The sequence below is a fragment of the Carettochelys insculpta genome, chromosome 1, assembly GCF_033958435.1.
Source record: "Carettochelys insculpta isolate YL-2023 chromosome 1, ASM3395843v1, whole genome shotgun sequence".
Classification (NCBI taxonomy): domain Eukaryota; kingdom Metazoa; phylum Chordata; order Testudines; family Carettochelyidae; genus Carettochelys; species Carettochelys insculpta.
The window spans coordinates 55,386,457-55,402,475 of record NC_134137.1 but is presented as its reverse complement, the minus strand read 5'-3'; the positions used below and the strand labels follow the sequence as shown (position 1 = coordinate 55,402,475).

The 16,019-nt window shown below is 40.1% G+C and overlaps 1 protein-coding gene across 8 annotated transcripts in view; it reads right to left on the bottom strand.

Moving 5' to 3' along the window:
- Positions 1-16,019, bottom strand: part of NBEA (neurobeachin) — a 776,083-nt gene that overhangs the window by 319,651 nt on the left and 440,413 nt on the right. For all 8 annotated transcript variants that reach the window (XM_074986506.1, XM_074986516.1, XM_074986543.1 and 5 more), the window contains one exon: positions 12,842-12,966. In XM_074986506.1, the coding sequence (XP_074842607.1) occupies positions 12,842-12,966 (125 nt within the window). The remainder of the gene's footprint in view (positions 1-12,841; positions 12,967-16,019) is intronic.

Here is a 16,019-nt window from a genome sequence, read left to right as displayed (position 1 = left end):
CAGAACACTGTCTCTGGGACTCTTTTTCTGGTTCTCTAGCCTTGCTTTCTAGAAAAAAAATTACAAGATTCAAACTTTTCAAGTTATTGTGAAACTGACTGAAAAACCTCCTTATTCATGTTATATTCACAGTGGTTGGCAAGACCACTTTCCAGGCTGGCTTGAAGTAAGATGCTGTTGAGACAGCATGGCTCAGCTGTTTGAAAGAGGGATTGAGTACCTTCTTGGGTGGCAAAAGGAAAAACAATGGAAAACTTCTCAAGTGTTGAACACAGTTCTCCAGCTAGAAAAGAGCAACTATTATAAATGCAGTCCAGGTCCTCTACGAATAATGGGTAAGGGAATCCCTAGGTATAAAGAGCATAGAGAAGACCTGCTATGGAAAACATCAAATTTCAATGTAATGTGCATCATATGAAAAAATAAATACATGTTTTGAAATATGCATGAGATGTTGGCTGACAGATCCGTGTAATAAAGTGTCTCTGAGAACATGTTTACTAGAGTTGTATTTCAGAAAGTTCCTCTAGAAATATTCTTTTTAGTAAGTACAGAACTTTGATATCAACTGGGTACTTATGAATACTGTAAGTTTATAATCTCAGCTGAAGCAAAGTACTTTGCTGAAACACATATAAGCATCTTATTTGTCCCACAACTCAGCTGGTTTTTTTGTTAATCAAATGCGCTACCATAATAAAATGGTACATATAGTAAGGTAAGATCCTGAAATTCATGCACTTGTAGCCCTTCTACAGATATGCAATACTCAATGGGTATGCAATACCCAACAGGTAGGAGCACATGTTCCTTACAGCAAGACAGTATTTTTGTCTGCTTAGGGAGACCATGTTTCCCTGTGCCAAATATTGGACACCAGGGAGCGGGGCAGCTCTCCAGCTGCGGCTGTCAAGCAACTGCAACTCCCTGGCTGCCCCATGCTACGGGGTGCTGGAATGGGGCTGCCACCACACGGGGGAGCTCCAAAGTTGCAGGAGCAGTTGCCCTGTGGAAGTTGGGGGACTCGCTGGCTGCCCCATGCCATTGGGTTATGGGAATGCTGCAGGGATGCTCCCTGGCTTCAGCACTGGCTGCCCTGCAGGGGCTGTTGCCCTGCAGGGGTGGGATGCTTCTGGCTACCTCCCATCTCTGGGCACCAGGAATGGGGCTGCCGCCCTGCCAGGGACCTCCCTGGCTGCCCCACACATCCAGTGGCTGGGAATGGGGCTGCCGCCCTGCTGGGGGGAGGGTTCCCTGGCTGCAGAGGATGGCTGCCCCATGTCTCAGGGCACTGGCAATGGGGCTGCTGCCCCAGGAGAGCTCTGTGGTTGTGGGGGCTCCCTAGCTGCGGAAGTGGCTGTCCCATGGTATGAGGAAGGCCCTGTACGGAAGTATATCCTGCAGTGGGGATTGCGCTACCTCCCTTCAGTGGTCTCCCCAGCTGCAGGGGCAGCCATTCCATGGAGGGGCTCCCAGTACTGCTGGGGCACCAGGTCCCCCTTAAAATCTTAGATGATGGGGACAAAACATACTACCTACCCCAACATACCCTGTCTTACCTTGGTGACAGGGCCCACGGCTAACTCTTCTGCTGCTGCCTGTACTGGCTGGTCAGTATGTGCTGCACATGCTGTCCTGCCAGCCCCTGACTGACTTTACCGGCAGCTGCGGTTGCACTGACTTGGGGAAAGGGCAGCTCTGCTGGGGAATGAATACACAAGAGAAACTGCCTTTTTGTTAAAAAAAAAATGTGGCACACCTGCCTAAAATACGGACTCTCCTGGTGAAAACAGGCCAGATGATCATCCTATATCTGCACATACCCTACCAGTTTTAGTATCCCATAAATAAATATAATTTTAATTGGCATTGGTTTTGAAGTAACAGAGTGGAAATATTGCACATGGGAAAAAGGAACAACAAAACACCACCCCCCTCCCCCCATAAAAGCTGCTTGTTTGTTGAAAAGAAAGAAATGAGCCTTGATTCCTCTCTTTCCTCATTCTGGGCACAGTTATTTTGGTAACTGTCAGCTGAGCAATCTCATTATGCAGGAGGTATTTCCAGAGACTGTTACAGTCCTCTTAAGGTTCCTTTTATGCTACTGGAACAATGGAAATGGGCAGTAGGAGTTTTCAACTGAAACCACTGGGTAGCATCTGTTCTGTCCTCTTAGAGGCAGGTGCAAAACTCAGAGCCCAAGAAGAGGGCGGAACTAAGGTATTTTAAGCCATTGTTATATGCCCTTCTGACTCTAGTAACAGTGTTATAGCCCCACCATTGACATACTTTTCCCTCCCCCGTTCATCTTCTCTAACTGAGGGTTTGAGAGGATGTTGTCTAAGGACAGCCTCCTGCGGAGTCTCTCAGTTCCTGTGCCAGAGGAATTCTCTCTCACTCAGATGCAGAGCTTGTGGGGTCCCTTTTCATCACTATGCCCCTTTCACCTGGCAAAGGGCTGGAGTGTGTGAGTATCTCACTCATTTTATCTCAATTTTTCTGAAATTTTGTATGGTCCAAGAGCATGTCATAGGGAAGGAGGAATGGAGCTAGCAATCGTACATTTTTTGTCTGCGTCAAGAGGCTAGAAATACATTCAGGAGACCCCATGCGCTCCCTCTGACGCTAACTGTGCTTGGCAGGCTTTGTTCTCTGCTGTTAACATCAAACTCTTTGGAGGTGCTTTGGACCAAGATGGTACTTCTTAAGTTTTTCAATCCATCTAAGGCTCAGCCCCTCTGTACTGTTAATACTCTGTGACAGGGTGGACTAGACCCAAAGGTCCTCCTGAAGGCTTCAGGGGTCTGCCACACTTATGCCAGGAAAGGAGCAGCAGAGAAGTCCTCCAAACAGGCTACAGTTGCTGCAGGGGAAGTAGCTAATGAGGGCAATATATTTTGAGCTGGAGAAGCAAGGGCTGTGTGAATGGCTGGGAAAAAAGCAGGATCACAGACTACTAAGTGAGGGCAGGGACTGCGGGAGTGAGATGCTGCTGTCTGGTAGGAGTGAGGCTAGAACTGTTTGCTAGCAGGGACCAGGGGAGCATTGAGGGACCTCCTGGTTGGCTACAGGGACTGAGCAGAGATTGAGCCTGGGGAGAACCACAGGAAATTAGTGTCTACTGGAAAAAAGTCCTGAGGATACAGCCCCATGCCAGGGCTGGACTGGTGTAAATACAGAGGACGCTCCTAACCACAGGCCCAATAGACCCAGTCATATGAAGCACTTCTCTAAAGGAGAACCCCTCCTTCATCCTTCATCTGAAGCAAAGCAAAACCAGAACCAAACCAAACCCCATCTAAAAAGCAATTGAAACATTCTAGCCAAGTCATTACTAAAGTGGAAAAGACTCGTGTAACCAAGTGGAGGAGCTGAAGAAGAAGTGGGTGTAGGGAAAGGAATTTTAAAAATATAACTGCTTTAAACTGGTTTTTAAAACTGAGAAGCAATGCTCTTATTCCACTAACTTGTTATTAAGCATAAATATGGGAGGTGCGAATGGCATACAGATCAGACTCTGAAGTGCTGCTCAAGCCAGCTGTGATCTACTTACAGGATGTCAAACTGCCACACTCTCCCAAAGAATCTCTGAGGAGTGCTTTGCACACAGAAGCTCCTATTCATGCTCAATAACTTCCATATTAGCTACTTATCAACACAGCTGAAGTCAAAGAACAAGAACCAGCCCCATGCAATATTAAATACATTTTAAATCACAATGCTTTATTCTTGGCACACAAACTATCTATATTGATAAGAATATAAGGTGTCACACATGTTTGTGCATACATGTATACATATTGGGTGAGGCACGAAAAGGATAAAGCAGCTGCTAGAACTATGAGGCTGTTAATTGTTGGTGGCAGTTTTGGTCTTTTAAGAAGTTTCACAACCCACTATATTTGCTTTTAAGTCATTTTTTGTTCTTACTGCCCATTTTGGAGTTGAATTCCTTCAGCTGAAGGAAGCGTGAAACAGAGGTGGCCATATCACATACTGGCACAAAGGATGAATGTTCTACAAAGTAACAGAGAGGTAACCGTGTTAGTCTGTACTCCAACAAACCAAAGCAGCAGAAATGTAGCCCTTTAAAGACTAACAAAATGATTTAATGACTAACAAGTGGGTCTGTCCCACAAAAGCTCATCACTGAATAAATCATTTTGTTAGTCTTTAAAGGGCTACATTTCTGCTGCTTTGGTTTGTTGCTCTACAAAGTGGTATTTGTTACAGAATGCAGCCAAGGGATAGATCAAGAGAGATCAAAAAGTGTCAATTTCAGCAGATGTCAGAGGAAAGGCATTTGAAAGATAAAAATCGAGATATTGCAAAAGTAATTTTCAGTTTTGACACATTTTAGATATCTGGAAAGACTCAAATTTTGGGTAACAGAGATTTGATACATAAAGCTTGGAAAAATCATTACAATAAAACCCCAAGTTATGTGGGGGTTGCATTTCTGCAACTCCCATGTAACTCAATTTTTCGTGCAAGTCAGGGTGGGGACCCAAGAAACTGAACAGCCCATCAGGGCTTGTTAGTTTCCTGGCTGCTTCTCCCTGCCTTCCCCCAGTGGCACCACTGTCAGGCTGACAGCTGCACAGCTGGGGGAAGGGGCTCTTAGCAACTCTTACAAGTTGCGCGTAACAAATATTAAAACTTGAAGCCACATATTTTGGGAGTTTACTGTACAGATATTTGCATATTTCCCAAATAATTAATTACTAGCAGTTATAACCTCCTGAGTCCAGGACTGCAGTATACTAAACTGCTGATGGACCACTGAGTACCCATCCAACACAGCAAACCTAATTTTCGCCCACTGAGAAGGGAACAGCCTGGAAAGTGAGTCTGCCCCCCAAACTCCCTACCATCAGTGGATCTTGTTCCACAGGTCTGGACTTGGCTTCCTGCTCTTGAGGTCCCAAGCTGGTCAATGGGATCACAAAACTATTCAGTTTCACCTGAGGTCAATATATTTAGAGTGAGGAGCTGAACCTAGACCTGTGGAAGAAGAACTCCAGATACAGGGTAAGTGTGGGATAGGCTCACTCTCTAACTCCTACCTCGTCCCAAATCTCCCCTCCACACTCCACCAAGAAAAGTGTATGTTTGCTGGATTTTACATCCACGATTTCATGATTTTTGTGGCTACAACTAAACCCATGATCTCCCAATAAAGTAACCCCTGGCAGTTACTGAGAATTAACCATAAAGTGATCATGAATATTCTTGTGCTTCAGGTGGCTAATGATTTGTCAAATAAACACAGGAAATAGATTTTTACATTCTCCAGTTATTGTAAAGTAACTTTACATTGCTTTTGTCCTCTTAGCTAATTAGCCTGCAGGAACTTCCATAATGAGAAAAAACAAATATACTTTTGAATATTTCTTATATTATATTATATCATACCAGGTCTTCATTACCAAGGAGCTCTTCATCATGGCAGACCTAATTAACAAGAATATATTTAAGAGGTTTTCTGAAGTAAGAAATCATTAGGAAGATGTGAGTCAACAGCCTGTGTAAATTTTTATTCAATTTTTGTTACCACTGAGATCTTGCATTGCAAATCTGTTTAACGATGTCCCTTGAAAAACTTTAGATAATGATTGGATCTAGGCTTCTTAAAAAGAGCCATATACAGGAGGCATCCACACTGATATTTTTAATGGGGCTCAGTTAAATTGTACTGTTTTTCTTAAAGCTATATTGGGAAGAAATGTATTGGAAGATCATTTGGATAATCAGTGGATGGCACTGTTGGACTACAATAGAAGGCTGCGGATGCAAACCTCAAAACACAGTATTTTAAAATAATGCATATATTTTATATGACACTTCAAAATATACAATCTAGGCTAAAGATGGTTGAATCTCTGTAGGACATAGGACAATGGGATGGAAAAAGTTAATTTTTGGGTGAAAATATGGGAGAATCACCAAAATTAATGACTCCAATATTTTGGTCACTGCTGTTTTATTTATATTAAATTATATTTGTGTCGTTGCGAACTGGCTGTAAACAAAGAGACTTTGTTGATAATTGGACTAATGGCAGCAAAACGTCCGACTGAGAAAATGGAAAGACAATGCTTATCCAACTGAGTGGAATGGTTTACATGCCTGTCTCACATGGCTTCCTCTGTAATGACCACATTTAGATTGAAGAACAGAGGGGACTTATTTGATAACATCTGGAAGCCTTTTATGGATTAGTACTACCACCACCCCATACATATTTTAAAGTACTCTTCATTGTAATATCTAGATTAGTATCTACATAATATCAATCCATAAAGCAGATGCTACTCCTGAAAATTGCTTGTAATTGTCATATTGTATATAGGTTAAAACTAAGCATACATTGAACTAGAGATTTTCTTTGTGTCATTAGCTTTTTCTTTCTTTCCTTTCTTTTATACCTGCATCTGTGCAATGTTTCTGAAATAATTAAATTGGGATTGGAAAGCTCTTGGCTTATATATTTCCAGTGGCTAATGTTTTTTGTATTGTGCACGTTAATATTTTTTACAGCTGAAGCACTAACATATTTTGAAAAATGGCTACCTAAAACATTTATGTTGCTTTATGATTAGCAGAAAGAGAAGTATGAATAATAAGAAATCTGATTATCCATGAAGAGACTGATAACATAGGTGTTTTAGAAGGATCCTGATTACATGAAAATCTATTGTGTACACTACACTTGAAATTCCTCACAACAAAGGTTTCAAGATGTTTGGATAGTATTCTTTAGATATTTTTCTTCTAAGATTACATTTTTAATCTCAGTCAATTGCTTTTGTGTTTTGTTTTCAGTCCATGAAAAATACTATCATAAAAGAAAAGGATGGACAATAAAATGAATTAGCATGAAATATAAATGCTAAATTAAGTTGTTAGCCACATATTTCATATTTCTTTAATCAATATTTACTAAAATGTTACATGCATTTCAAAGTTTAAAGTGTATTACTAATGTGCTTTCTCACCCTTAGAATGGACACTGAAATGGTGTTTTGGAGTTCTGACTCCATAACCAATCTGCTCAGTTTACAAATGAGGTTCCCCCCACCATCCCCCATGCAGGCAAACTTGACCAGGAATCTGACATTCAAATTGGGTTGCACAGGGATGATTCTGGAAGCAAATGGAATTTCACAGCTATAATTGAAATAATAACTTTACCCACCCCATCTTTATCACTGGCAATAGATCATTCTCACTGTAAGCATATGCTTGCTTAATGTAAGTGTAACTAGATTTTACTTAACTTGTGAGACTGCTTCTGAGACTTTTAGCTACAGCTATTCTATATCACACACCCTTAATTTGCTTTTGATAACATCCAATTAACCTAATAAACTTTGCTTTCTCTAAGACATATTTTGGATTTTGACCATCATTGGAGCACTCTCTGTAGAATATCTTCAGAGACAAGAGGAAAAAAATGTCTGTTCTCTGAAGCAATACTGAAGGCATGTAGTAAGGTACAGCAACAAAACAGTCAGGCTATGTCTACAGAGTAGCGTTCTTCCGGAAAAAGCTGTTCTAAAAGAGGTATTACTGAATAGCTTATTTCAAAATAGCACAGGTACACACACAATGCATTTCAAAATAGCGCTCAGCTATTTTGAAATAGAGCATCTACACACAAGAGCCTATTTGGCAAGAAAGCCATTGGGTGCACTATGGCTTATTTCGAAATAGACTCAACCCCCTGTCCCCACAGCCCCTATTTCAAAATATGTATTATGAGGAATAGTGCCTATTTCAAAATTGGCACTGTTTCTTGTACAATGAAGTTTACCAACTTTGAAATAAGGCATTGCATTACATTGTGTAGACACTCACATAATTATTTCAAAATAGCAGCTGCTATTTTGAAATAATTTTCCAGTGTAGACATACCCACAGTGAGGATGAGAGACTGCAGGACCCAAATTATTAAAAATCGCTGTCATGAAACTGACCGCAATCAGAAAGGGACTTGGAGAAAGAGTAATGATTGGTAGGAGTGACATGAGAGGAAGCCTCATATTACAATATATGTCCATTTATTCTTTTACATCAGGCATCAGACATCAAGAATGGTAATACACAAAAACCTGTAGAACACTTCAATCTCCCTTGACACTCTGTCACAGATTTAAAAGCAGCAGTCCTACAACAAAAAATTTCAAAAATAAAATGGAAAGTGAAATTTCTGAGCTGCAATTCATTTGAAAATTTGACTCCATCAACCAAGGAGTGAACAGAGACTGGGAGTGGTTGGTCCATTACAAAAGCAGTTTCTCTGCTCTTGATGTTCAGACCTCCACATTAGCAACTGACAATGGGCCACATCCTCCCTGATGAACTGACTTGTTTTCTCCTCTCTTGATGTTCACAACTCCACACTAACTGCCGATGACGGGTCATTTCCACCCTGACTGAATAGACCTTGTCAGCTCTGGCCCTCCCCTTTACTGAGAGCCCCTCTTTAAATCCTCCTCTGAACCCTCCCCCCATACTCATGCATCTGATGAAGTGGGACTTTGCCTACGAAAGCTTATGGTCCAAGATATCTGTTGGTCTATAAGGTGCCACAGGACTTGTTGTTGTTTTTTAAAAAATGAGATATGGATCTTTATTTTATGTAGTTATGATAGTGAGAAATGAACCAAACTGACCCATTGGTGGGGGAGGCAAAAGGGGGGCAAGGCAATTTAAAAGGGCCTGAGAGATGCCAGCCACTGCTGCCAGCAGTGCAGCAGGGCTAAGGTATGCTTCATGCCCACCCTTGCTCCCTGCTGTTCCTGGACATGGCTGGTGGCTACTGCACACATTCCCATGGCTCCTGTGGGGAGGGAGTCTATGTGTGCTATGTCTATTCCAAGTGCTGACCCCTCAGCTTCCATTGGCTGGGAACTGGGGCCAATGGGCATTGTGGGGGTGGTGCCTACAGATACTGCCTCTCCCCCTCCCCTGCTTAGGAGTTGTTACCAGAAGGGTGTGCCAGTTGCTTTCAGAAGCTGCCCAAGCTGTACACTGCCCTGCTCACTCACATCCACAGCCCACTCACTTGCCTCAGCCCAGAGCTAGCATCCAAATTCCCACCCAGAGTCCACATCTCCTTCTACACCTAAATTCCCTCCTGGAGTCCACACCTACTCCAGCACTCAACCCCACTATCCCAGCTTGGTGAAAGTGACTGAGTGTGGGGGAGAACAAGCAATGGAGGGAGAAGGTATGAAGTGAGCAGGGAGTGGGGCCACAGAGGAGATTGGGACAGGGGCATGACCTCAGGAGAGGGGCAGTACAGTGGCAGAGCAAGGGTTTTTGGATTTACCTAATGAGGTAGCTGACAACCCTACTGGGTGGGCATATGGAAGCCCTGGCCATGCTAGAACAGAGCACCCATCAGTGAAGCTGGCAACTTGCTGGGCACCAGCCAATGCAGGCACACCATCACCCAAATATCAGGCAGACCATATCCATGGGGCAGCAACTTGTATGTACATGAGGTCAAACTGACTAGGCTGCCCTGGGACCCAGATTTGTTGTTGGCAGGCCTGGAACCAAACACACAACTTGGAATAATGCATAATATTTACTGAACTTACTTACTAGAAATCTAATTTTACATTCAGATATGCAAGTCATTTTAACAGCCTACAAACTCTCCAGACTTATGCTTGGTCCATGCTGCCATTTGGACAACAACAGCTTTTGTTGTTTGCAAGGGCTTAAAAACTCCAACCTCAAAAGACAAAAGTTTTGCTGTGGAAAGCCTCAGTGCAAACAAAACATCATGAGCACTCTCCTGCCAAGAAGGCAAACGCTGCTCATGGGGGCAGAAGTATTTTACTAACACAAACACCAACGAACAGCAGCTATGCTGCTCAACATTTAGCAACATGGCCCTGTCACTGAAAGCCGCGTAGTGCAGACAAAGCCTTAGCGTTCAATATCACAGAGTAAGAGATGGAAGACACAACACATAATTCAGTTTACCACCCTATCTTTGCAAGCATGGCTGTGAAACAGAGCACTCACTATTGGATAGTTAAAAAGACATCCATGGGAATCTGTTTTGAACTAGATTGCTTCAATTTATTGAAGTGCTTTTATGTCTTTGTTAGCAATCTCAATCACGTACAATAGTTTGTACTAATCACAGAAACCTCAATATATATAAACTGGTATAAACAATGAACCTACTTTTAGTATAATATTTGTAGAAGAATTCTTAGATTATAATCAAAGTACATCTAGATAGGTTGAGGAACGTTAGAAAAAGATTAGTTCTTATTGTAAATAGCCATTTCCCTTGTCAGACTTTTCACACCTCCGTTTCCCCTCTACCCCTATTTATTTTGGCTCTTTAAAGAAGAAACAAACATGTTGATATTTCTTCTCTGAAACAGGTGTACAGACCACAGCCATATTTGCCATAGCCAAGACTTTTCTATTCCTTTATGACTTCAAGGCTCACATTATTACAGTATCCATGCATCCGCCATCAACACTGATTTAATTCTAGATTAGATATAGAGCAGTCTTTTATTCATCAAGGTCATATCTTAATGGCAACACAAGCTTAGATAAATCAGGTGTTAAGCAGGCACAGCTCCAAGGAACACAAACTCTCATCTGCAATCCTCAGCATATCTTATTATTTGTTGCCAAAGAAATGACTGATTAATTTTGTCGTCTTTGCTCTGTGTTTTTAAACTCAGCTGACGCTGCCTGATCTCTTCTGCAATGCCTGATCAGACCTATTTAAGTTGATGCCTTTGATCATAGACACAGAGGAGCTTGCTGACTTAGGCTTTGACTAAACATTTCTCCACTGCAATATTTATACATAAAATCATATAACTGACGGTTAATGCAGATAATAAAAACTTGTAAGATGTTTTCCACAATTATATCCAAAATAGCATTTTTTGTCTAGATATCAGTTAAAATTTAAGGTTGCTCTTGAGTAAAATTAAAAAGCCTTCCTTTTTTAAAATCAATAGCTTATTTCCACAAATAAAATATTTGAGATCAGGGAATAACTAGTATATTATGATTTTAAAAAACTTTTCAAATGTTTGCATATAGTGGCATTATTTTGAGCTTTTGCTATTAAAAACATTTATTATAAACAATTCCAATGTAAAATTATAAAACAAAATGAAAAAAAAAGCAATGAAAGTAACATACCATGGAAAAAATTCTATGCCTCCAGCTCTTTATTAATCACATTCCAACACCAGAGGCTGAAAGTACATCAAACTGAACCAAATCCTTTTCACATGACAACCTCATAAATTATTCAACTCATTAGTATCACCAAGAGGCATAAAAATAACATCAGTGTTAAGGATGTTTTCTCACAGAGGAAGGTCAATGAAAAGTTTCAATATTAAAATCCATACGCGTAAGCCTCTGAAAAGTAAGTATAGCAAGGTGGAATCTGTGGTTTTTAACTTCAATGCCTGCTGTTTAAAATTCTTCCAGAGTGCCACACCATACTTTTAATTTATTTATGGGAAAGCTGAATATCAGATACAGTTAATTATAAGACTGCCAACTAGATAACTTCTTTCTACTGTAATCTGAAACACAACCAATGAATGTTTGACATGCACTGCCCTGGCAATACTTAAGCTTTATTCACTTGTATGTTAAACACAGTAACAGGTAAACTATATGTAACTATATGGGGTTCCCTTTTGTTTCCTGAAATATTACAGAAATGGCACATTATGTTGTGTTGTTGAGAGGGAAATAAGAGCAGCTAATTTGCATTATAAGGACATGAAACTAACCCCCCGAAGTAAATGACAAAACTTCTATTAATATAAAAAATGGTGCTGAATCAGGCTGTAAGAGGCCAAGATTACAGGCTGTAAACCAGCTTCCTTCTTGCTTTCTAGCTGGTTTAAAGTCAAAATTTTTACATATTTAAATATTAACAACTTGCCCAGAATTGCAATTCTGTATTAAAGCAGAATGGAGACAAGGACTAAAATCCATATTTGTTTCTGTAAAGGTACATAGTAATCGTTACAGCAGTTCAAGCTAAAGATTTGACATCTGCCTCTGACGCTGGTTCTATATGGGATGACTCAAAGTAAGGTGGAGGAAAATAAATATACCACTCTGTCAAATGTGCAATACTGTATGCCATAAGGGAAAATTAGTTCTTGACCCCAGATATTGATCAGCTTATGCTATGAATCATTACAATTGACAAACATTTGTATTTTAATAAATAATATACTATCTAGTACATTGTACAGCTGATATTAATTTAAACGTCTGATTTTTTTTTCTGAAACTTATTACAAGCCATTTACCTCAATAGTATCCTCAGGTAGTGAGTTCCACAAATCAGCTATAAGGAGTGAATTAGATCTAACACATTCAAAACTTCCAGTGAATTCAGTATTTAGTTCACATATGCAAAGTTATGTTCCTTTAATCAGTTTTCAGTATGGGGAAGAGGGTGGCCTTTATGTACATGCGTGGCACTTTTTCAAGCCAGTAGGTATGACTGAACTGGACCACACCAATAACCTATCACCTCCCCACCCCTGCAGCTCTGCCATTGCTCTAAACCAGGTTCTGCTAGAACTCAGAGAAATACTGCTAAACCATTAGGAACTAGGAAGAGTGAGTGCTTCATAGCATCCAAGAGCAAGTCCTCTATCCCATCAACTAATGAGGCTGAAATAGTTCCTGTTTCAGCTTCCTTAAACCATGATGTGAGAAAACACTGACATGAATCTCAACACTCTAATTTGGTCCCACAAGACAACTAAAGAGTCTCTCTATTTAAAAGTAGGTGACTAGAACTGACCATACTCCACCGCAGCTTTGAGGAGAGCTTCAGAATGAGTGGATCCAAAAGCATTGCGAACAAATCGTCTTCGCCGGCGCAGATCATCCTCCCAGTAATCCAAGCGCCAGAAGTCATGCAATTGGCTGTGAAATAGAGAACACGTCAGTATATATCAGAACTTGCACTGTATTTATATATATGATATGCATGTAATTTCAGTGCTGCTTCTATATTTCAGTGGCATTAAGGAAAATGCTTGAGCAAAAACATGTATTACAAATATGTGCAATATTCTAATATATTAACTAGTATTTAGGCATTAAAGAGATCAGCCCAGCCTGTCTCTAAATGTTCTGTCTACTGCTTAAAACATTAATCACCATGAACCCATTAACAAATGCAGCATCAAATTACAAGTATTAATGGCACAGCTTGCTTCCTTTTACAGTGTTTTTAACAAGGCTAGTAAATCATAGAATGGATCTTAGTGCAAATAGTTTGCAATTTAATGACTATGGTCCCTTAGCAGACTGAACTTAGAAGTATAAAATATTGCCCACTTGAATTTTGTGGAACTATGATTAAACTAATGTGCTGAAATATTCATTGAAATAATTCCCCACTGCCCCTAGCAACCTAAGAAAATTGCAGTTTTATTCATTATTAATAACACTGAATTAGAGCTGCAAAAAATTCCACCATGTGGTAATTGTCTTGGTAAATTATTATTCCAACACTAACGGAGTCCTTGGATGATTTTATAGCTTCCAGCTAATACAAGCCATTAACAACCATGACCATCTTCATGTTACGTTGACTTTTTGCATTCAGAAACAATATTACAATTCCACAGAATGAGACAGAAACCATTGTTAATCTACATCTAACTGAAAATGCAAATTTGTGTCATCATTTGGTCCTCTATTTAACTTCATTACTAAATATGGGATTGGTTAGCTGTTTAGTAAACATCCAAACAATATCAGTACTAAGATCATGGTGAAACCTTTAGTTCACTTGCCCAATATTTTAAATACATTGTAGGATATTCTGTACAAGACTGTGCTTTGAATAGGGTGACCATCCCTCCCATATTGGGTGGGACGGTTCAGTATTTGTGATGCCAAAAATGTTTTCTGACTTTTTTTTTTTTTTTTTTTTTTTTTAAAAAAGAGACTCATTGTCCCATATTTGCCCCCCACACCGTTGTCAGCCTCGGGGAAGCAGGGGGAGCATGGGCAGCTGCCACTTCCCCAGGGCTCCTGGGGAGCACTGGCCAGCTTCCCTGGGGCTCCTGGGGAGCACCAGCAGCTGCCACCTCCTTCCCGGCTCCCCGGAGGAGCCATCCCTCCTCCACATATCTCCCTGTCTCATGTTTGGGACAGGGAAACATGGTCGCCCCAGCTTTGAATAACTGCTAGCTTTCATTGCCTGGAGCTGTTGTACTGGCTGCCACTCCTAGAAGCATCATGACCATATGTAAAGACACAAGAGATCCCACATGTAACCTTTTAAAGGGAATGCATTACATGTTTGCCTGTTCACTGGACCAACTGTACTGGACGGTGCAGTGGATCATGTTGTAGCACTCAAAATGTTATCTTGTGGTTGTTATTAGGTTCACATGGCTTTGTTAATAACCAACTAATCTTTGTTAATAACCAACTAAAAGATTTCTTACTGTGTAGAGAGGAGAAAGAAAAATATTAACAAATAGTTAAAGGAAGGTTAGCAGCCAAAATCCCATTCTTGGTCCTATTTAAAAATATGAATATTGTGGAACTGAAGAAGCACAGGCATCAGTGGGAAAACAAATATTTTTTAAAAAGGAAACATGGATTTTGTGGGTAGTCTTTATGCCAATTTTTTGCTAACACCTAAAAGAAGCCCATTGCTCTGTGAAGAATGACATATTATGCAGACTAGAAATTCACACTAAAATTAGGAATATTTGACTTTTGAGATCTATCTTGACTTCCTATCGCATTCCATAGTGATAGGACATTAACCAGTTTACATAAGGAAAAATACTGTATTCTCTTAAACAACAATTAAGCAAAATAGATTTCTAAGGAAGTAGTTTAACAAAGAGACAACAAAACACAACTAAGATTATCAAGGGAAATTGTCGTAATGATGGGCCATATAATACAATAAAGTAACATGAGCTTGAAACCTGAAATACAACATCTTGGATTAAAATCAAAATTTCGCAAACAAAACCCTCAAAAAGAATCTTAGGTTTAGTATTATCTTGGTTTTGATCACAGAACAAACAGATTTTCACAGTGAAATTAATTTTCTTTCCGTAGTTTTTTTTTTCCTGTAAATGCATTATGATGTCACCAAATCAAGCTGTAGCAACCCTCATCCTTCCAACAAGCAATCCTGTATCTCTGAATCTCAGCTGATCTAGAATCAGTTCCATCTCACCACAGTACGATGGGACATGAGGATGCACAACACCTCTTAGGAGTACGCCCTAGTGATCAAGCTCCATTTACATACAGAATGATGGATGATCTAGACAAGATTCATACCCAATGCTTTCCAAATAACTGTGATTCAACAAACTAAGCAGAAGACTTCATTGAAGAGAGCAGAGCAATGCTTTAATGAGGATCCCACAGTCCTTTGACAATCCTTGGAAAGACACTGAGTTCATAACCACCATGTTAGTGCTTACATGGTACTGTGTAACATTAGCTGTGGCTCACTCATCACGGTCTATAGCAAAATTAAATTAAAATTATTGTGTCATGAAAAATTATCTTGCATTTAGCAGCATACTTCACTGAGTGGGACCTAAAACACGTTACAAACTATATTACCTATCCACACTATTCCATTAAAGAGAATAAGTGAAGAAAATGTTAAGATCACATGGTTCATTCAAAAGTTAGAAAATGCCAAAGTTAAAGGTTGCAAATGTGACCTCGTGTCTTTCCCCTTGTGCATGTCTTACAACGTAGTCTAATTTTAACATTCCAAAACATTATTTCTCAAATACTATTCTGTATAAATGTATTTACAACCTTAAACACATTAAGCGTCTTGCATATTTTATAAAAATGTGTATTTATACTTGTAGGGAATGTGGCAGAAGGAATGCAGTGCTGCTGAAGGCTGGGAGGAATGAGTCTCCCAGAGGTCATCTGCATGAGAATGCAAAAGGTGTGCATGTGTGATACCTTTT